This window comes from Lytechinus variegatus, chromosome 13 (genome assembly GCF_018143015.1).
Source record: "Lytechinus variegatus isolate NC3 chromosome 13, Lvar_3.0, whole genome shotgun sequence".
NCBI lineage: Eukaryota > Metazoa > Echinodermata > Echinoidea > Temnopleuroida > Toxopneustidae > Lytechinus > Lytechinus variegatus.
The window spans coordinates 16476299-16497455 of NC_054752.1; the positions used below are offsets into that span (position 1 = coordinate 16476299).

General features: G+C 37.4%; 2 protein-coding genes across 4 annotated transcripts in view; both read left to right on the forward strand.

Moving 5' to 3' along the window:
* The window catches only part of LOC121426381 (GATOR complex protein WDR24-like), a 27881-nt gene extending 12637 nt beyond the window's left edge, over nucleotides 1–15244 (forward strand). For both annotated transcript variants that reach the window (XM_041622667.1, XM_041622668.1), the window contains 9 exons: nucleotides 518–628; nucleotides 1689–1818; nucleotides 2932–3307; nucleotides 4132–4185; nucleotides 4564–4723; nucleotides 5694–5796; nucleotides 8790–8875; nucleotides 10474–10586; nucleotides 13864–15244. In XM_041622667.1, coding sequence (XP_041478601.1) covers nucleotides 518–628; nucleotides 1689–1818; nucleotides 2932–3307; nucleotides 4132–4185; nucleotides 4564–4723; nucleotides 5694–5796; nucleotides 8790–8875; nucleotides 10474–10586; nucleotides 13864–13999 — 1269 coding nt within the window. In that variant the 3' untranslated portion in view covers nucleotides 14000–15244. The remainder of the gene's footprint in view (nucleotides 1–517; nucleotides 629–1688; nucleotides 1819–2931; nucleotides 3308–4131; nucleotides 4186–4563; nucleotides 4724–5693; nucleotides 5797–8789; nucleotides 8876–10473; nucleotides 10587–13863) is intronic.
* A 2401-nt stretch (nucleotides 15245–17645) lies between these two features.
* LOC121426740 overlaps nucleotides 17646–21157 on the forward strand; it is a 28565-nt gene continuing 25053 nt past the window's right edge. For both annotated transcript variants that reach the window (XM_041623121.1, XM_041623122.1), the window contains exon 1: nucleotides 17646–18023. In XM_041623121.1, coding sequence (XP_041479055.1) covers nucleotides 17708–18023 — 316 coding nt within the window. In that variant the 5' untranslated portion in view covers nucleotides 17646–17707. The remainder of the gene's footprint in view (nucleotides 18024–21157) is intronic.

Consider the following 21157-nt stretch of genomic DNA (forward strand, 5'->3'; position numbering starts at 1 on the left):
TGCTGAGAAATCAGGAAATAAGCACAGGATTCGGGTCAAGCGTCGGGCCGACATTCAAAGCAATAATAATACACTGTCCCATGTGCGCTTATCTGTGTTGGTGATCTTCAGTGTGAACATTTTTCAGCGTAGATTTCAAGATTTCACAAAGTTTAGTTTATGTAACTGTACCAGATCTTGATCTGCGATGATATAGTGACAATTAAGCCTGGTTTTACAGACTTTCTCATGAAATCAGTGTTTACTGCAAATACTGGCATTTCTCTTTCACAGTACAAAATTTTTAATGAAATAACCTTTTGGACCAAATCTTTCCTCAGACCTGTAAGTATTTAATATCATATAACTTTGGCAGCATTTGCGTGGGTGTCACAAATTTCGGTATCTAAAGATATGTATGACTTGAAAAATATAATTACAAAATTTCATGTGATTGCCTTTGTGCTTGCAGGCGTCGAACATCAATGGATGCACTCCTCCCGATAATTAAGAAATCTTTTTTTTTTACCTTGCTCAGTTTTCAGAGTCCTTCATCCAAAGTGCCAGGCGGTATCTCTTGACTGGAAAACCTTTCCCTGAGCTGTGTGAACACAACGCACAGGTTGCATTGGACCTCGGCAGGTATCAGGTCAGTGATATAAGGGAGTATGTTTTTTTGGTCTTATATAGCTTGGTTTAAATCTCGAAGAGCTTTCTTTGACCCAACACAGCGTTTCATGGCATCTACAATATTTCATATGCTTTTCAGACTACAGTTCCTTTAACCACATACTATTCTTGAATCTAACTATTTGTTTTTGCTTCTGATTGTTTCTCTTAATGCCACTTTGTTAAATGGTTGTCTTGAAATCAGAGTGGATTAAGGAAAATATTTGTAGTCCGGATATAAGGGATTTATCCGGGTCTGGGAGACCCAATATTAAATACACGCAGCTGCGCTGCCGGCTGCCTCCCCAGGCCACCGGTGGTAGCTTCACTATTGTAGTGGGCGTACGGTAAAGACAATATTCACTGCAGAGTCAGTGCAAATTATAGGCAGTGTTTTTATGGAAATGAAATCGATCGATGGCCAAAACTCTTGGATAATTTACCTGCTAAAATGACTGAGGTATACATCGAGCATAACTCGAAAGAAAGAGAATAACTTGATGAAACCAAGTTTTAAAATTAGATCATCGCGGCAGGTATCGCAGCTTCGCAATGTCATCCATTGTTACACTGACTGTAGGCTCAAACATGATGGATGGCGCTGTCCGTAAAAGTTAGCTAGCAAGAAGAGAAACGTGATGAAATGTTTGCGCTGCACCCTGATTTACTGGAAATTATCATTCCTAAAGTTCTTTTGGTGATTTGGGTGAGATATTTTCATGAAAAATATGTTTGGTGTAGGGTGACTATGTTGGGAAATATATGTAATCAAATTGAGTTTACATATAGGATTGCGATTAGATTGAAATCTCATTTCCTCACGTACCGGTACTAGATTAAATAAAAAATAAAAAAATCTCGGCAAGTGTGCGTCCGGATAATAGAGAGATCCGGATAAGGGGAGGCCGGATAAGAGAGGTCGGACTGTACTTGAATCGAACTTGACTACGGTTCCTGCCCATTTATTTGTTTTTGTACACACTCTCCATGGGTATTTGTAGTTTCATTCATTTGTTATCCATCTTTTGTATATTTGTCAGATTGCTCAGACATGGAGGATGTTGAGGTTGTTCTACTGCACAGATACTACCAGTGCCACGCCCCCTGTCTATACCAACAAGGGGATTCCCCCAACAGAAGCAGCGGCATTCACCAACGATTCAGATAAAGGTAACTTCTCAGTCAGTGATGAAAATCATGAGGATGATATTGATGATGATGATAGTGGTGGTGGTGATAAAGATGATAATGATGAGTTAATGATGGTGGTGGTAGTTGTGATAAAGATGATGATGGTCATGGTAGTGGTGGTGATCACAGATACCACCAGTGCCACGCCCCCTGTCTATACCAACAAGGGGATTCCCCCAACAGAAGCAGCGGCATTCACCAACGATTCAGATAAAGGTAACTTCTCAGTCAGTGATGAAAATCATGAGGATGATATTGATGATGATGATAGTGGTGGTGGTGATAAAGATGATAATGATGAGTTAATGATGGTGGTGGTAGTTGTGATAAAGATGATGATGGTCATGGTAGTGGTGGTGATCACAGATACCACCAGTGCCACGCCCCCTGTCTATACCAACAAGGGGATTCCCCCAACAGAAGCAGCGGCATTCACCAACGATTCAGATAAAGGTAAATTCTCAGTCAGTGACAAAAATCATGAGGATGATATTGATGCTGATGATAGTGGTGGTGGGGGTAGTGATAAAGATGATAATGATGAGTTAATGATAGTTGTGATAAAGATGATGATGGTCATGGTGGTGGTGGTGATCACAGATACCACCAGTGCCACACCCCCTGTTTATACCAACAAGGGGATTCCTCCAACAGAAGCAGCTCCATTCACCAATGATTTAGATAAAGGTGACTACTCGTGACGGTGACAAAGGTGACGATGATGATGATAATGATGATGATGATGATTATGATGATGTGTGTTGATGATGATGATGGTGGTAGTGATTATGGTGATGTTGTTAATAGTGGATGGTGGTAGTGGTAATTGCAAGTTTTTGCTTATTAACCTGGGCGTACATGTATGGCAAGTCTTTTTGAGATTTATTCTTATTTCTTGATATGAATATAATTCTTGATATCATAAATTGTATTCCTTGATATTTTGATAAATTGGGAATTGAATGTTATAAGGGCTTGTCATACTCCCATGTTGTAGATCACTGAGCAAAAGAAGAGCTTTCAATATAACCTTTTTGGGGGGTTTTGTGTGGAACAGCAAATTCATATTAGAATTCTGATTTTTTTTTATAGATATTTCAGCTCCTCAGTTTGGTCTCAATCATCTACCTTCTCATCATGACTTCCTGAACCTAAACCCTACCGCATCCAGCGCCATCGACTCCGCCACCGGCGTCACCGACGACAACGATTCCGTCATCAGTGACAGTGAGCACGACCACGCACTCTCCGGAGCACCGACCCGCGGCAAGCGACGCCACTGCTCACAAGATGGCGCCCTAGGTGCGGTGGATTTTTATTTTCCACTCGGTGAGGGGGAGGAGGAAGAGGAGGAGGAAGAAGAGGAAGGGGGTGTGTTCGGTCGCTATGGTGACGAGATGCAGGAGTGGAATGACTATGTCGGTCTACCGACGGAAGCATTTGGGCAAAGACATGAGATCCAAGACAGGTAAATTTTTGTCCTGTACATATACTTGCTATTTAGTTTTGGAACTTTCTGCTCAGGGTACTTTCACATTCACAAGATGAAGTTGTAACAAGAACATTAAGAGATAAGGCTGAGTTATTTCATTTATTTTGAAAAAGTTCATTTCTAATGGATTTTTTTTATGGTAAACACCATGTACGTAGTTCTGAAAAGGACTGTTTGTTATTCTTTCTTGATTGTATGTTAGCTCTGAAAAGAACTGTTTACAACGATTTGACCAGAGTGTTCTGGTCATCATCTGGAATAATGATCCATTTGAAAACTCTGGTATATAACCAGGTTGGTTATAAAGACGTAATTAAGGTTGAGCCAATAGGAAAACAGGAATGAAGTGGTAATTAAGGATGAACCAATAGTAAAGCAGGAGGATGGTGATTGGTCAGTAGGTACTTGTTACTAATTGGTGCTAATCCCGAATTAAGCTTGTATTGTGTAGCAGTGGTTTAAATTCGAAATTTTTCTAATTTGGCAGCTAGGGTTAAATATCGGAAAAACCCTTCCCCCAAATTTTTCTGAAATTCCATGTCACATCTTAACTTCCATGCAATGCCCTCCTGTTGCCTAAACAACTTGAAGATAACATAATTTTGTTCCCATTTAAGAATTATGGGTCATATAGAGTTGTGCATCCAACATCTTTCTTTTTATACCTGTACTCTTTTTTTCTTTTAGTTTTGTCTTTTTTCTCATAACGAATGAGTGTAATAAATGTATGTTGCATACTCCTTGCCGATTTACAATTACTTTTTATGATTGGACACTATTTTTTGTTGTTTCTTTTGAAGACCGCCCTCTCCAGACATGTTGCAGGACAGAATACGGCCAGAGTCTCCTGTTGTGTGAGTCAATTTTCAATTTTTTAAAGAAAATGATTGTTGTATGATTTTTCGACATGATGATTATAATGAGAGCTGAGACGCAAAAAAAGTAGAGAATTTAACAGAAAATTGATTTTTTTAAAGGGTCATCACCTTGCTTGTAGAGTTGTTAATTTTCAAAGCAATTTTTTTATCAGGCATCATTTAGATTTCTTTTTAGAAAAATGGTATCAATAGCCAAAAAGTTAATTTGTTTGGACTTTGTTGATGTGCGACTATTGTCGTAATCCTCAATGTGGCATTTTAAATTGTCCAAACCTCTTTATAGAACTTGAACTTACAATATGTGAAAGGCAGTTGATATTCTACTCTAAAAGATGAAATATTTTCACTTTTCAGGCCGCTACTGGACCTAGAACCTGCTATTACCGTGAACTCTCAACTCTTCCCCTCGGCACGGTCTCTGAACCAGACTCCTTCTAAGCAGCTACCTGAGCTACAACTCTCTATCAAGTTCACTCCTATTGTGGTTAACATGCTGTCTGACTATGCTGAACAGGTAATGTCATTGTTAGGGTATGGCGGGAGATTATGGTGGTGATGGTGGTGATGATGATGATGATGATAAGGATGATGATGATGATGGTGATGATGATGATGGTGATGCTGCTGCTGATGATGATGACGATGATGATGATAAGGAGGATGATGACAACTCTATCAAGTTCACTCCTTTTGTGGTTAATGTGCTGTGTGACTATGCTGAACTTGTAATGTCATTGTTGGGGTATGGCAGGAGATTATGGTGGTGATGGTGATGGGGATGATGATGATGGTAATGATGATGATGATGATGCTGCTGCTGATGATGATGATGATGCTGCTGCTGATGATGATGGTGATGATGATAATGGTGATGATGAAGATGATGATGATAAGGAGGATGATGATGTTGATGATGATGACAGTCTTGATGGTGATGATGATGATGATGATGATATTGTAGTGGTGGTGGTTATGATGATGACAAAATTGATAAGGATGATGTTGATCATTAACATGAAAGTATTGGTGATGACAATGGTGAAAGATGATTTTGATATTGGCAAAAAATGAAGATGATGCAAAAGATGCTGATAATCACAGAATACTGTGGGATGACTTTTTGAGGGTTTCATGTTTTCATTTTCTTCATTTGATCAAATCAATCCAGCAATTTATAAACAAATAAAATATATGATTGTGATGTTGAGAGATGATTATGATGGTGATAATGATGGTGTCAATGATCACAATGTTTACAGAGATATTGATATTGATTGTATTGCTGATGGTGACAAGATGAAGACGGCAGTGATTAGAAGTATCATGACACTGGCATTGATTACAGGCTTTATTTCCCCAGCCCCTATCTATTAAATCTTTTTTCTGTTTTTTGGGTGGTGTTATCTACTGAAACAATTCACAAACATTGAATTTAAAATGCCTCCGCTTTTTATTTTCATTCATGGTTTCATGTTTTTCCTCAGGGCGATGTTCAAATGGCTGTATCGGCATTTATCGTCCTCGACAACAAGATACGCAATGAAATAGCCTCTGAAATACAGGAACAATGGTTCATGTCTTACATAGGTATCTACATTTTCTCTTTAAAGGAGAAATATATTGATTATGAATGTGGTCTTATTATATATCAATGGAAAGGTAATGATGTGGGGATCATCAGTGGGTCATTCAAAAATACTGAAAATAATACAAAAAGGTGAAAATCGCCGATTAAAAAACGCTAAAATGCCCCTCCGAAATATGCCTCGCATCGGTCTCTGAATTGACTGGAATTTGATGACATCACTGTCTGTACGAGAGGCGCGTGATTGGCTCTCCCACGTGAAGCTCCACTTGCATGCAAAACCTGTTGCGTGGGTACGTTTTCTCCACACTGTCACTGAATACTTCTATCACGAAATGAAAGAAAACCCAGAATTTCATCTAGATTTGGATTTTCAAATTGATGATTTTAAAGATGAAGAGAATGATGATGAAGTGAACAACACAGTGAGGTAGTTGGAGGTAAATAATGGGGGAACAATGCCGATGATTATGATGAAAATTCAACTTAATTGCCTGACGATCACAAGTAAAGTCATGTACATGCCGATTCGCTACCAACTCATGCAGCTGCTGCTACAAGTGGTAGCTATATACGTACACCGCGCGGGCCAAATTAAATCCATGAAAATGAATAACCACATCAGAGAGAGTCTATCATAAGAAGAAAAATAATGATATAACTGTACTTACAAACAAGTGAATAATCCGAATTAACCTGAAAGCAAATCAACTCAACGAATAGCAGCAGACGATATGCACCGACCATAAACTTCATGTGGCTGGGATAGATTGTCACTCGTTCTGTTAGATGTAATTTGTACCTCATTAATTTGACAAAATTACGAAACTCGGGGAATAATTTATATATATAAAAATATAGTAACATCTCTTATTATTTTTTGTATTACGATAAAACCTCTTTTGAAGGAAAACGTTGAGATAAACTAAAATTACTTTTAAATCCCCCCCCCCCAACATGCGTAGCTTGTATGTCATTGCAAACAAACCATCGCAAACATGCACGTATTCCTTCCTTGCTGATTGAGAGCTGTGCAACACCTGCATAGATCTATTCTCTCAGTCTCAGCCAAGGCGAGCAAACAATACGGCATGTGTTGTTGTGATGGTTTGTTTACGATCACATAATGCTACGCATGATGGGATGATCTTTTACATCTAATTTTAATTTACCCCAACGTTTTCCTTCCAAACAGGTTTTATCATAATTCAAAAAATGATAAGAGATGTTACTATATTTTTATATATATATATAATAATTCCCCGAGTTTCGTAATTTTGTCAAATTAATGAGATAAAAGTTACATCTAACAGAACGAGTGACAATCTATCCAGTCACATGAAGTTTATCGTCAGTGTATATGCCATATCGTCTGGTACTATTCGTTGAGTTGATTTGCCTTCAGGTTCGGATTATTCACATGTTTGTAAGTACAGTTACATCATTTTCCTTCTTATGATAGACTGTCTGGATGTGGTTATTCATGTTCAGCATGAATTCAATTTGGCCCGCGCGCCCGGGGGGGCCACTTACATTGGCGAGTGGATACCATGCGCGACCAAAAAAACACGTAAAAAGGATGTCTTTTTCACGATAGGGCACGTTACGTACGTAACGTGATAAGGGTGTCAAAAACACAAAAATAATGAAAAAAGGGTATCTATTTCGCTAGGAAAATTACGTGCTTAGGGTCGAATATGTGGGGATGATAAAACAAAATTAAAATGTTTTATAAAGGATGTCCTTTAATTTTGCCCCAAAACTTCGTGTTTAGAGTCCGATTTGAGCGAGGTGTAGAAGTTGGGCCCAAATAAGGTAAAGCCGACGACCGAAGGACCCGTAACAATAAAACATTCCTGTACTTGTTTAGGGGTTCATTTCAAGGAATATTTGCCAAGAGTATCGTTTTGTTTCCAATACTTGTTAAGGGTAGGTTTTCACACGCCAATACTTGTTAAGGGGTGCATTTTCAGAAAATGGAAATTACGTGTTTAGGGTGCTTTTCGAGACCCCATGGTCGCGCATGGTATCCACTCGTGAATGGAAGTGGCCCCCCGGGCCCGCGCGGTGTAGCTAGCACTTCCAGCAGCATTAATTGGTAGCGAATCGGTATGTACATGACTTTACTTGTGATTGTGTTGCAAGTTGAATTTTCATCATCATCATCATCGGCGTAATTCCCCCAATTTACCTCCAACTACGTCACTGTGTTGTTTCACTTCATCATCATTCTCTTCATCTCAAAATCATCAATTTGAAAATCCAAATCTAGATAAAATTCTGGGTTTTCTTTCGATCATTTCGGGATCGAAGTATTCAGTGACAATGTGGAGAAAATGTACCCTTGCAACAGGTTTTGCATGCAAGTGGAGCTTCACGTGGGAGAGCCAATCACGCCTCTCGTACAGACAGTGACGTCATAAAAAAATCCCCAATTTCGCGGACGTAATTCTGCGTGTTTGAAGCATTCAGAGAGAGAACTTTAAACTATCAATTAACTGAGTTTCATCCGTCTCTATGATAAATGATGTACACCATCGTGTTCTCCTTATTTTCTCCTTTATTGTGATATATGATTCTCCAGTTTTACGATTTTCAATATATTTCTACTTTAAGAATTACTTTGATTGTTGAAATGAAATAATTGAATTATTGATGAATCTATTTATTTCGATTATTGCTATTTTATTATTCATGAGTCCACTGTTTTGAACAGTGTAGGTATTTATTACAAATAGTGGATTCATGGATAAGATAGAATACTCAACCACGGCAACAGGCGTCGATTACGTGCACAGTGACAAAATGCATTAGCATTATTATGTGTGGCAAGTAATCATGATTTACACATGCAATCTGCATTAACCATGGGTTCAAACATATTTTTCTTATAATCCACCTATGTGAATGCTGGCCATTGTATTAAATCCGGTTGGATCCGCGCTTGGACATCCTTGCAATTATATCTGATCATTTGTTGTTTTTGTTTTTATAGAACTTCTGAGTCGGTTCAAGCTGTGGTGTGTGTCCAACCAAGTTATCAAGCTCAGTAAACACCCCGCTGTTGAGAGCTTAAATCAGGTATTTACTTGGACAAAGGTCATTAATAATTCCCTATTAGGCCATTTTACCTTCCATTTTGAGCAGTTTGATCTGATAAAGTTTGACAACACCTTAAAGTCCTGTTCGGATATGGTGAGACCAAGCTCAGCAACGTTTTTCATAGTGTTCAGACTTAGGAGAACAAGATACATTACTGTTATACCACGTTCACATTTGCTTTATGACTGCCGTATGCCGAGTCCAAAACAGACGTTTTAATATTTTTTGTAATAGCTACATTAAGGTGGTTTTGATAAAAATGAATAAAACAGCTGTTTTCGACTTGCCGTAGAGCAAATGTGACGGGTATAAATGAGAATGTACATGTAATTCATGCTTCAAACCTTAAGCATTGGCTGAATTTGCGCTGACAAACCATGGTATCAATGTGAAGTCATGAGCCACATTATATCATTTCTATTTCAGTTTTTCTATTTCAGTTTGACATATTCTTCTTAGCATGAAACAAACAATATAGTATGATACTGTACAAACATGAAACACATCAATGAATTGAAGTAAATTAAATACTTTATAGTATGTGTACTGAGAGGGTAGCAACAAAAAAGGAAAGAACTTTATTACTGCCTGACCCATGATGTCATGGTTTTTCAGTGCAACCTGTAATAAGTTTAGCAAAGTTTGTTTTTTCCAAGTTTTTTGTAGAATCGGGTTGGACAGCAAAATGTTTCTTTGGCAGAGAACACGGCATCCTATCTGATTGATTTTGTACAAAAGTGTTGCTGAGCTGAGCACATCGTTCACTAATTTTAGACATTGCTTGGAGCCGCCATTAATGTTATTTTAAATGGGTTTATCAGGCTTTTTTTTTGGGGGGGAGGGGAAGGGAGAGATCGATTTGGCAGAGCTGCCAACTAGTATTTATTTTCAGTATTTAGTACTGAAAAATGAGAAGAATACAGATGGTTTCATGCAAAATACTGATTTCTTAAGTTCCAGTGTTATGTGTTGTCCTATGGTATTTCTTTGAAATACTGAATTCCTTGCCAAAATACTGATTTTCAGCTTAAAAAATACAGAAATGTTCTTGTTCAGGTTGGCAGCTCTGATTTGGCCCCCTCAAGTTTCTTGTGGATCATAAAAACAATTTTGCATAGATGTTCTTGCTATCGTCTCATTTATGATAAAATCCAGGGTGCTACATAAGCACTTTCCAGATTGCCTGGGGCAAGTAAGAGTTAGAGTCGGGCAAGTGTTTTGAAGTAAAGACCAAAACTGCTTGCCCGAATTGGGCAAGCAGAATTCTCACAGTAGAATGACCAAAATTAGGGTCGATATGATATATTTACCCTAATTTGGGGCATGGCACGCAAGATAAAATCACTCAATCAAAATAAATGCAATAACAAAGTAGATCAGTTCATGTAAAAAGAGAGAAAAAAAGAGCGATGGTTTATAAAACCGCAAAACTTTCTTTTGAAGAGGTAAAACTTTTTTTTCAATGATATTTCGGGCAAGTGAAGTAGGTCTTTGGGCAAGTATATTCCAGCTATTTAAAAAACAACAAAATTTTGTAGCACCCTGATCAAATCCCTTGAATTATTCATGTTTTGCAGCAATCCACAACAGTGTACACAAAGTGCAATAGGTGCAATCAGACGTTGGAGAAGCTGTCCTGGGTGTGCTTTCAAAAGAATCGCCAAAGCTTCACAAATCCATGCAGTATATGGTAAGGATCTTTGAAATTCTTTTTTTTTTTAGATTAAAAACAATGACAGTCTACGATATTCATAAATTTAAGATTGCTACACTTATATACACTGTTAGATATATCATCAATTTTTTTGTCTCACCTGCATAGCAGAGTGAGACTATAGGCGCCGCTTTTCCGACGGCGGCGGCGTCAACATCAAATCTTAACCTGAGGTTAAGTTCATGAAACTTGGCCATAAGGTTAATCAAGTATTACTGAACATCCTATTAGAGTTTCATGTCACATGACCAAGGTCAAAGGTCATTTAGGGTCAATGAACTTAGACCATGTTGGAGGAATCAACATCGAAATCTTAACCTGAGGTTAAGTTTTTGAAATGTCATCATAACTTAGAAAATATATGGACCTAGTTCATGAAACTTGGACATAAGGTTTATCAATTATCACTGAACATCCTGCGTGAGTTTTATGTCACATGACCAAGGTCAAAGGTCATTTAGGGTCAATGAACTTTGGCCAAATTGGGGGTATCTGTTGAATCCCCATCATAACTTTGAAAGTTTATGGATCTGATTCATGAAAAATGGACATAATAGTAATCAAGCAACGCTGAACATTTTGTGCAAGTTTCAGGTCTCATGATTAAGGTCAAAGGTCATTTAGGGTCAATGAACTTTGGCCGAATCGGGGGTATCTGTTGAATTACCATCATAACTTTGAAAGTTTATTGGTCTAGTTCGTTAAACTTGGACATTAGAGTAATCAAGTATCACTGAACATCCTGTGCGCATTTCAGGTCACATGACCAAGGTCAAAGGTCAATGAACTTTGGCCGAATCGGGTGTATCTGTTGAATTACCATCATAACTTTGAAAGTTTATGGATCTGATTCATGAAACTTGTACATAAGAGTAATCAAGTATCACTGAACATCCTGTGCGAGTTTCAGGTCACATGATCAAGGTCAAAGGTCATGTAAGGTCAATGAACTTTGGCCATGTTGGGTTTTTTGTTGAATAACCATCATATCTCTGTAAGTTTATTGGTCTAGTTCATAAAAGTGGACATAAGAGTAACCATGTATCACTGAACATCTTGTGCGAGTTAGAGTAGTATTCAAAGTCAGCACTGCTGCTATGTTGAACCGCGTGATGCAGGTGAGACGGCAAGAAGCATTTCACTTGTTCAATATAACTACGACTTTCACTGATACAATACTCGCTCTGCTAATAGCTTTCATTATCCTAAAACAGCTTCAACCCTAATTCTGAACTTAAATTTACCGGACCACGAATTCGGAATAATCTCAATGTATGCCTTTTTTCATGTTCAACTGTTTCTTCGTTCAAATGCAAACTCAAAAAGATTATTTTAAGAACCTATTCCTAATATAAATTCAAACTCACCTCATTTATACATCTATTATTTTTGTTGATGAATGAACCAAGATGATTGATGTTTCGGATGTTCTTTTGTGTGTGATTATGATAATGTTTCTCGATGGGTGTGTCTTTGTGTGAATGAGCATATTTTGCGCCCCCCCCCCTTCATCTGATGTGTACATAATATTATTGTATTCGTTGGATGCTTCTTATTTTTAAGTGTAAATTAATATTAATTATTATCAAGAATAATTTGAATTGAATTTAAAAAAATCCTGTATCCCAATTCAAATATCCGAAAGTCATGATCTCAATATTTGCAAAATAACATATAGATAATAATTGTATACAATCTTCTAAATTTCATAAAGGGAAAAGGGGATAAAGACACTTTATAGGATAGATAGATTGATAGATAGATAGGTAGATGGATGGATACATAGATGGATAGATAGATAGATACATGTAGATAGATGGATAGATAGATAGATAGAAAGTTCGATTAAAGGATGGATGGAGAAAGAGAAATTTGAATAGATAATTACGGTGATAGATAGAAAGAATGTCAGATGGATGGATATACATAAGTATGTGTATGAATAAAATTAGAAGCAAAAACCAGCTCTGTAACATGTACATGTGTTTGCAAAGAAAAGTCATGATCTCATTATTTGTAAATATAATATATAGATAATAATAGTGGTATACAATCTTTGAATTTTATAAAGGGAAAAGGGGATAAAGACAGTTTATAGGATAGATAGATTGAAAGATAGATGGATGGATAGATAGATAGATAGATGAATGGATAGATAGATGGATGGATACATAGGTGGATAGATAGATGATAGATAGACAGATAAATGTAGATAGATGGATAGATAGATAGATTGATAGATAGATAGGTAGATGGATGGATACATAGATGGATAGATAGATAGAAGAAAGATAGATTGAAGGATGGATGGAGAAAGAGAAATTTGAATAGATAACTACATTGATAGGTAGAAAGAATGTCAGATGGATGGACATAAGTATGATTAAAATTAGAAGCAAAAAACAGTTCTGTAACATACACATGTGTGTAAACAACTATGTAAACTTGATACAGAAAGGTCGGCTCATGATGATAGGATACTCAATGACAAAAGTACATTTAGGTAAATTCAATGACAAGAGTATACCTATTTACATGTACTTTGGAATGACCTTGTGAGTGACGGTACCTTTCAGTCGTTTGTTACATACATGTTATAATTAAACATTTATTCATTCTTCAACCTCATTAAAATAATGTTACAGTGTACTTCAATTGTATTATATAAATTACTGGTGCAGGTAAATGTGTATTACATAATGAATGGATGGGTGGGTTGGTGGATGGGTGGGTGGATGAATAGATGGATGGTGGATGGATGAATGGATGGGTGGGGTGAGTGGATGGATGGATGGGTGGATGGATGGATAGATGGAGGGATGGGTGGATGAATGGGTGGGTGGATGGATGAATGGACGGATGGATAGATGGATGGATGGGTGGATGAATGGATGGATGGATGGGTGGATGGATGGATGGGTGGGTGGATGGATAGATGGATGGATGGGTGGATCAATGGATGGATGGATGGATGGGCGGATGGATGGATGGGTCGATGGATGGGTGGATTGATTGATTAATTAATGAATGAATGAATGAATTGATTAAAAGAATTAAGTGAACGAATGAATTGATTGCATTAAATGAATGAAATAAATGGATTGATTTTAATGATTGTATGAATGATTTGTACATTCACATCTAATGAAACAAAGGGTGAAAATAGATTGAATTGTTTTTTTTAATGAATCAAATTTATCTTGTTCTCTCCCCATCTCTTTTCTCTCTTTCTCTCTCTCTTAACCAATAACAGCCATTTACCAGTGAAAGGCCTTTATGCATGGTGCCAGGGCTGTTCACATGGCGGACATTTAGAACACATTCGAGAGTGGCTCAAGACAAACCAATATTGCCCTACAGGCTGCGGACACCAGTGTGAATACACCTAAAACATTGGACTTACAGTTGAAGTGATAGTATGAACGCAGCATTGTTCCCATTTGCATGGAGGTATTAACATGTTAAACCAGCATTGCCTACAGGCCGTAAGCACCAGTGTGAAAACACTTTATACACTGGATTAACAGTTGAAGTGATAGTATGAACGTAGAATGAATCGTATTTCCATGAGGGTATTACATTTCAATCCAGTATTGCCCTACAGGCTGCAGACACCAGTGTGAATATCCCAATACACTGGTCTAACAGTTGAAGTGATTGTATGAATGCAGTATGGTTCTTATTTTCATGGAGGTAAACCAGTATAGCCCTTCATGCAGCAGACAACAATGTGAATACACCCAATACACTGGACTTACAGTTGAAGTGATAGTACATGTATGAACGCAGCATGGTTTTATTTTCATGGAGGTTTTGATGTTGCAAACCAGTATAGCCCTACATGCTGCAGACACCAGTGTGAATGCACCCAATACACTGGACTAACAGTTGAAGTGATAATGTGTGGCATACACTGTAGATCTACTTGTGTATATGGAGCTATCATCGTTACACACTGAAAGCATGGGTGATAATGTGAACACATAAAACAAATTCAATTTTCAATTTTATTTAAATATTTTTTCTCATAAAAATCCTTAAAATGAAAATACACAACATATGTACAAAGATTAAAATTCACAAAAACAACTGCAAAGTGCCCATCAGATTAAGTATGTAGTAGCAATCAACCATTGTAAAATTGTAACATAAATTTGCAAACAATTTATGCAATACCTCATAAGTTTTTGTTCATATAGCACCATCTATCTGGACCTGATTTATTCCAAAGCACATTGTTATTATTATCATTACCCTGGCTTTGGCTCAAGCTTCCTTGTAGTGCTCAGTACATTCAAGGAAATAATCCTGCCGGGGGTACCCATTCACCTTACCTGGGTTGAGTGCAGCACGATGTGGGTAAATTTCTTGCTGAAAGAAAACATGCCATGGTATGGATTTGAAATCCATGTCCCTCTGATTTTGAAAGATGAGAGTCGTAACCAGTAAACCGCGATGCCCCCTCCCTTCCCCCCCACCCACAAAGGCCACTCAATTTGTATCCAATCAGATGTATTTGTATTTGATATGTAGTTGCACCCCATATGCAATTAGCCCCCATTTTTAAAATACAATTAATAGCAAGATGCTGAAACTGAAATATTCCCTGTTGATATGCTGAATGCATAAGTAGAGCTCAGTTGCAAAAGGGTTAGGTCAATTTTTTTTAATTTGATTTTCTTGTCTCAACATATAGATTTTAGTAGCTCTATAAGATGATACCAAAGAAAAGTTGAAATTCCCATTAAAAGGTGAACAAAAGTGGCAAAGAAAATTCACCTTTTTTTCCAAAATGGGTTAGGTCCATTTCAGTTTGGTTACAAAAGCGGTTAGGTCCACAATGATAATTTTTGAAAAAACGATATAGAAAAAAAGACAGATTTCTTTTATACCCAATTTTATGTACACGTGATAGGGTAGTACATCATGACAATTTAGTTTCTCAGAAGTATATTGCAATAAGTGAGAATAAAAAACATGATTTTTCTCGGAATGGTCCAAAGTGGATCTAACCCCTTTTGCAACCAAACCCTTCATATGTAACAGAAGTCTTAGCACAGGCATAGTATCTGTGAAACGCATCCTGCTGTATTGGACCACACGTGCAGTCTATTTGGTGGGTGCTCTTGAGCATGGTGTATGGCAAATCTTGGATCATTTGTCACTTTAGAAAAAATAGTGACTTCCATTTTTAACCTCAACAGTTTGGATATTGCTTATTCACAAATAAGAGATATTCCTTATTCCATCAGAAGCACATTTTTGACCAGTCAATTCATGCCTTGAATGAATCATAGCTGTACTAGAAATCCACCATTTTGTGCCCTGTGGTGTATTGCATTACATAATTATGTACTTTATGATATCTTATATTGTATTATGTGTACATGCAAATGTGAAATATATATTTTATTTTGAAATTCAAAGAAAAAAAAGTAGGCCTACTGACCGAGTAATTGAAGTGTGCGTGCATAATCATGGCACTGGGATTTGATAATGATAGATGAAGGGGAAGGGGAGGAGGAGGAGGAGAAGAGGAAGGAGTAGGAGAAGAGGAAGAAGGAGTAGAAGAAGAAGAAGAAGAAGGAGGAGGGGGAGGGAGAGGTGGAAGCATTGGGGAAGGGAAAGCAGAATTTCATCACATAATGGAGAAGAAAAGTACCAAAAAGGGGAAGAGGAGAAGAAGAACATAAAGAGATGAAATGGTAAGAGGAAGAGAGAAATAAGAAGATAGGAAAATAGGAGGCGGTGAAAGCGAAGGATAAGACATAAAATCAATGTCTACACAAAGCCAACCAATGCACCTGTGAATAACATTCAACTGTGCCGAGATTTTATTCAGATTTTTAATTTCGTAATCGCTTAAACAAACTTTTAAAATGCCAAATCCTTTATCCCTGTGAAAATTGTTCTCATAATACTTATTCCCCGTTCACGCGTCGCCCACTTCACAATTAATGGCCTCATTAGACCAAAGCTAACAATGCTCACTAATAACGCTCCTCTCAACAATAAGACGAAAGCAAACCACACTTATTCTACTTACACTTCACCATAAAGACACCCTTCCAACTCCCATTGTTTTACCCCCTCGATATTTTTGGAGGGGATATCAAAAAAGATAATAAGACTATTTTCCCATTATCTCTTCGCCCAGCTAAACATTAACTCTAAGTACACTTATCGTTGATAGTTTTACAGGCGCTAAAACGTGATTTCGAGTTTTGACCTCGCCAAGCGGCACCGCTCAGGGACTGGTTGAAGATCGTTTCATTGCGAGTTTATATCATCAGCGTCACTGCCACTGTTTTGTTTTGTATTTTTAAAGTCGTTTTTTTGGTTTTCCGGAATATATATTTACCTGCCTGGATACATCGATAATTTCTGCGAAGTCCCTTTTATTGACCAAGGAGTTAATTCAGAGAACACTTTATTTGATGCGGACAAGTTCGGAGGAAGTGCATTTTTTTATCCAAAGCAAATCTCGAAGTTTGACGAGCGACTGAGACAAATTTTCATCACTTCTGAAAAAGTTTCTTGATCAGAGTGAGGCGATGCCGCGATTCTCACGACTTTGGATTGACATAGGAGACTGAAGCGGACCAGTATTAATATCAAGCAGTTCCATTGTGATCTACTTTCATCGACCGCCTTCACATTTTTACTGGAAAGACTGGACACTAACAATGAACACAATTTATAATTATTCATGGACGCTTAACTCCTAGAGGAAACCAACTGTATTCCACAGATCAAACAATTTACTTTCACTCCGCTCCGTCCATTTGTCATTTTGCAGAAAAGGCTGAATTCTATTCTTAACTTAACCAAGTTCCAATCAAGTGATATTCTTGTTGGTTACTCATTAAACAATCGACATTTGTCTGTTTAGTTTTTTCCGTTTCCTTGTGCTTATTGGTCAACATAATATCATTTTAGAAGACTTCGATCACACTGGTCTTTGCACAAACGAAACTTTCACATTTCAGTCCTGAAGTAGAATGAAAAACATGTTCAGTGTGCAAGCTATGGCTTTCTACAACTTCAAAGAACTTCAGAATCGGACAACCTCAAAAACTTGCTACCGATGGGGCAAGATGACAATCGCACTGACCATCTCACTATTGTTGCTCCAATTTGCAGTTGCTTGCAACTCTACAACAGAATGTTGCCATGACAACGAACACGGAATACAAGAACCTGTTACCGTAGAAACGGAGGTTAATACGGGTACGTCAGATGCCCTTCTGGTGACGGAACGCTCTCGCTTTTTTAAAAGGCTGAATTTTACGCGGAGGATCACGTTCCCGAATTTTACCCAGTATGGCGAGGACCTGCCTCCCCTAGGTGACCCGGAGGATATAGCGGACTTGGCCAAGCAGAATGAGGGTCTCCCAGACGAATGCAGATCAGGTGAGGTGTTAACTTGTTTACTACACTGCGGTAACAGTGGTGTTAAAAATATCCCAGTTGGTGTAAAAGGCGAAGCATTTTATAACAATGCTATATTAATGGTGCTGGTTCGACACCCATTGTTGTTATTGTTTTTTTTCATATGCATGAAAATAATTGGTCCGAAGACGGATCCCTGAGGGACCCTGACATAAATGTGCTATTGAGTTGAAAAAGTTTGTACTGGGATGCAAAGTCGAAACGATCTTGAGGGAAAGAAAAGTTACCGTCAATGCTTTATTTTTTTATTACTATTTTTTTGTGGTGGGGGGGGGGGGGGCATGGTAACCACAAAATATAGGGATCATAGTGAGATTAATCATGATAATGAATATATATACTTGTTAAAGACTCCAAACACATTCATCAAAAGAAGCATTAAAACAATATTTTAAAAGTTGATCAAATCATAACAGGTGGTGATTGGAAGAAGACTGATTCAATATGCACTGTTTTTAAAGAAAGAGAATTACTTTTTACCTTTGAATTGTTGAAAATAAAAAATGCGTTCCCGAAGTTCTGGCTTGACAAATTACGTAATAGTGCACGAAATGTAAATAGCATGTCATCGAAATCCAGCACTATTGAAATATCAACAGGTGACTGTATAGAAATTAATGGCATGAAAGCCATGATATAGTCATGATATAGAAAAAACAGAAATGAATTTGGTTAACCTTATTAGACATTTTTCACAATTTGTAATTTATAGAAATTATATTAGAAAATGTTTTGAAAACGACAAATATAAGACTCATGCCTTTTATCTTATTAAAGATCTAAAGGCAGAAATTCAAAATTATTTGATACGAAAATGTAATCAGAAGAGACTTGATTTAGAACAAGTCTCAGAGTTTCTTTCAATTCTTGAGTCCCTTTTCCTTATTTTATCTATGTATATTTGTGTATACGACTTTTGTAAAAACGATTGTAAATATCATGTGAACAAATAAAGTACCATCATATGAGGATAAAAAAGAAAAAAAATCGTGGAAAACAAAGGGGGAAAAACTCACAAAATATAGGTATCATCAGGCGCGTACGCAAGGGGGGGGTTCGGGGGTTCAAACCCCCCCCCTTTTCGTTTCCTTTTTTTTTTTTTTTTTTTTTTTTTTTTTTGCTTGTCTCCCCAGAGGTCGGTCTGGAAAGGAGTTATCGGGCAAGAGCCTGATAACTCCTTGGTCTGGTTACGGACAGTTCCCCTACCCAATAATGTATATGACAGCAATAATGAACAGAATCTCATGTTTCCGACGAAAAGCACAGAAAAAAATTTCCGCTCGCTTCGCTCGCTCCATTTTATTATATCTTTTATTTCCGCATGTCGCCGACATGATCACGGTATCGCCATTAACAAGGCCATACATGATTATCATGATGTATACTTATGAATACAAGTGAACCAAGACAAAGACATACGTTTTCTTACAAAATATGTTTTACCAATATGAAAACCAAAATGACGGAAAACGCTAAAATGTCGGTTAGCTCGCTCCGCTCGCTCGTAATAATTTATGAAATTCCATAAGTATCTAGTCTCCTGTTCAAGGCCGTATTATGAGTGTTACGATTAGAAGGACATGTAGCATCGACTAATACTTGATTTACTAACAAACTTGACAAGAAATGTATGTTTTGACGGGAAAACGCGAAAATTTCGGCTCGCTCACTCCGCTCGCTCGTAATCATTTATGAAATTTCTTAAGTTCCTAGTCTCTTGATCAAGGCTATATCATGAGACTTACGAGCAGAAGGACATGTATCATCAACTAATATGTAATCATTACCAACTATTGAGAAGAATTGTATGTTTTGACGGAAAAACGCAAACATTTCGGCTCGCTTGCTCCGCTCGCTCGTAATTATTCATGACATTTCTCAAGTTTCTAGTGTTCTGATCAAGGCCATATCCAGGCGCGTGGCCAAGGGGGGGGGGGCGGTCGCCCCCCAAAACGTCCCCAAAAAGAAAAAAAAGAAGGGAAAAAGGGAGAGGAGAAAAGGAAAAGGGAAGGAAGGAAAGGTAGCTTTGTGTTTTTTCTATTTATTCTTTATTTTTTTCTCAAAAGAGAAACTCCTTCACTCTTCTTGCTTTAAATTCATATATGAATTTTGCTTCCGCGCTGCGCGCGGTTAAATGACAATATTGAAGTTCTCCATTGTTCCCCCACCTTTTCTCTAACCCTGTTTTTCCACCTCAGCTATGTGCTTCTTGCCAGTTAAAGTTAAAATTGTATGCATTAGGGCATGAATTTGAGTAAGGTTAGGCCGAAGTAAATGTATGAAATTATCTTTTTTTTTTCAATTGATCGCGCAACTTCTGGTCTGGTCGGCTCCGAGCGGGTAAAATCTTTATATCAGTTTCTGCCGTCACCTCCATAAAGTCAGCTTCTCCCGCTTTTCAGCTCATTACTATAAACAACCATAATTTGGGGGCAAACAGGTTCCTAATTTAAAAAGATGAATTCGTGTCGTATTAAATAAAAAAGTACAATATTTTTTTATCAAATTGTATTAAACTTCATGTCATTTCCCTGTATACATTCATCTCCTGTCCTGTTTTGCGCCCTCAGTTTGAAATTTTGAATGACACTTAAGTTTCTTTATATTCAAAATGAAGCGCTTCAGGATAAGTAAAAAAAATTAATCATCCTTTATTATATAGATAGATAATTTCAATAAATCACAGAAGTTTCAACTTTATGTGCACTATTTTCCTTGTAATGAAGTTCAATAATCTTAGAAAATCAATTGAATTAGAGACGATTGGGTATTAGAGATATCTACATTTGATGAAACGTCCGCCCTTTGAAATTTCAGAGTTTCATTGCTCATCGCGGGGAGGAATATCTTCCTCTACCAATCTTCTCCTCTGTTTTGCGAGTTAAAAATATGCACTGATGCTAAATTGTTTGTAATCAAATCTGATCTTTCCAAAGAAAGTTTCAATATATCTTTGAGAATACCCTTTTCTCGGGACCCTTTTTATGGCAAGAAAAATTGATAAATCACTTTAGTTATTATCATTTTAATTTCCTCCATTGTATACCTCTTTTGTGCATTTACAATCACTTTTGAAAACAAGGTTCAAAATCGCA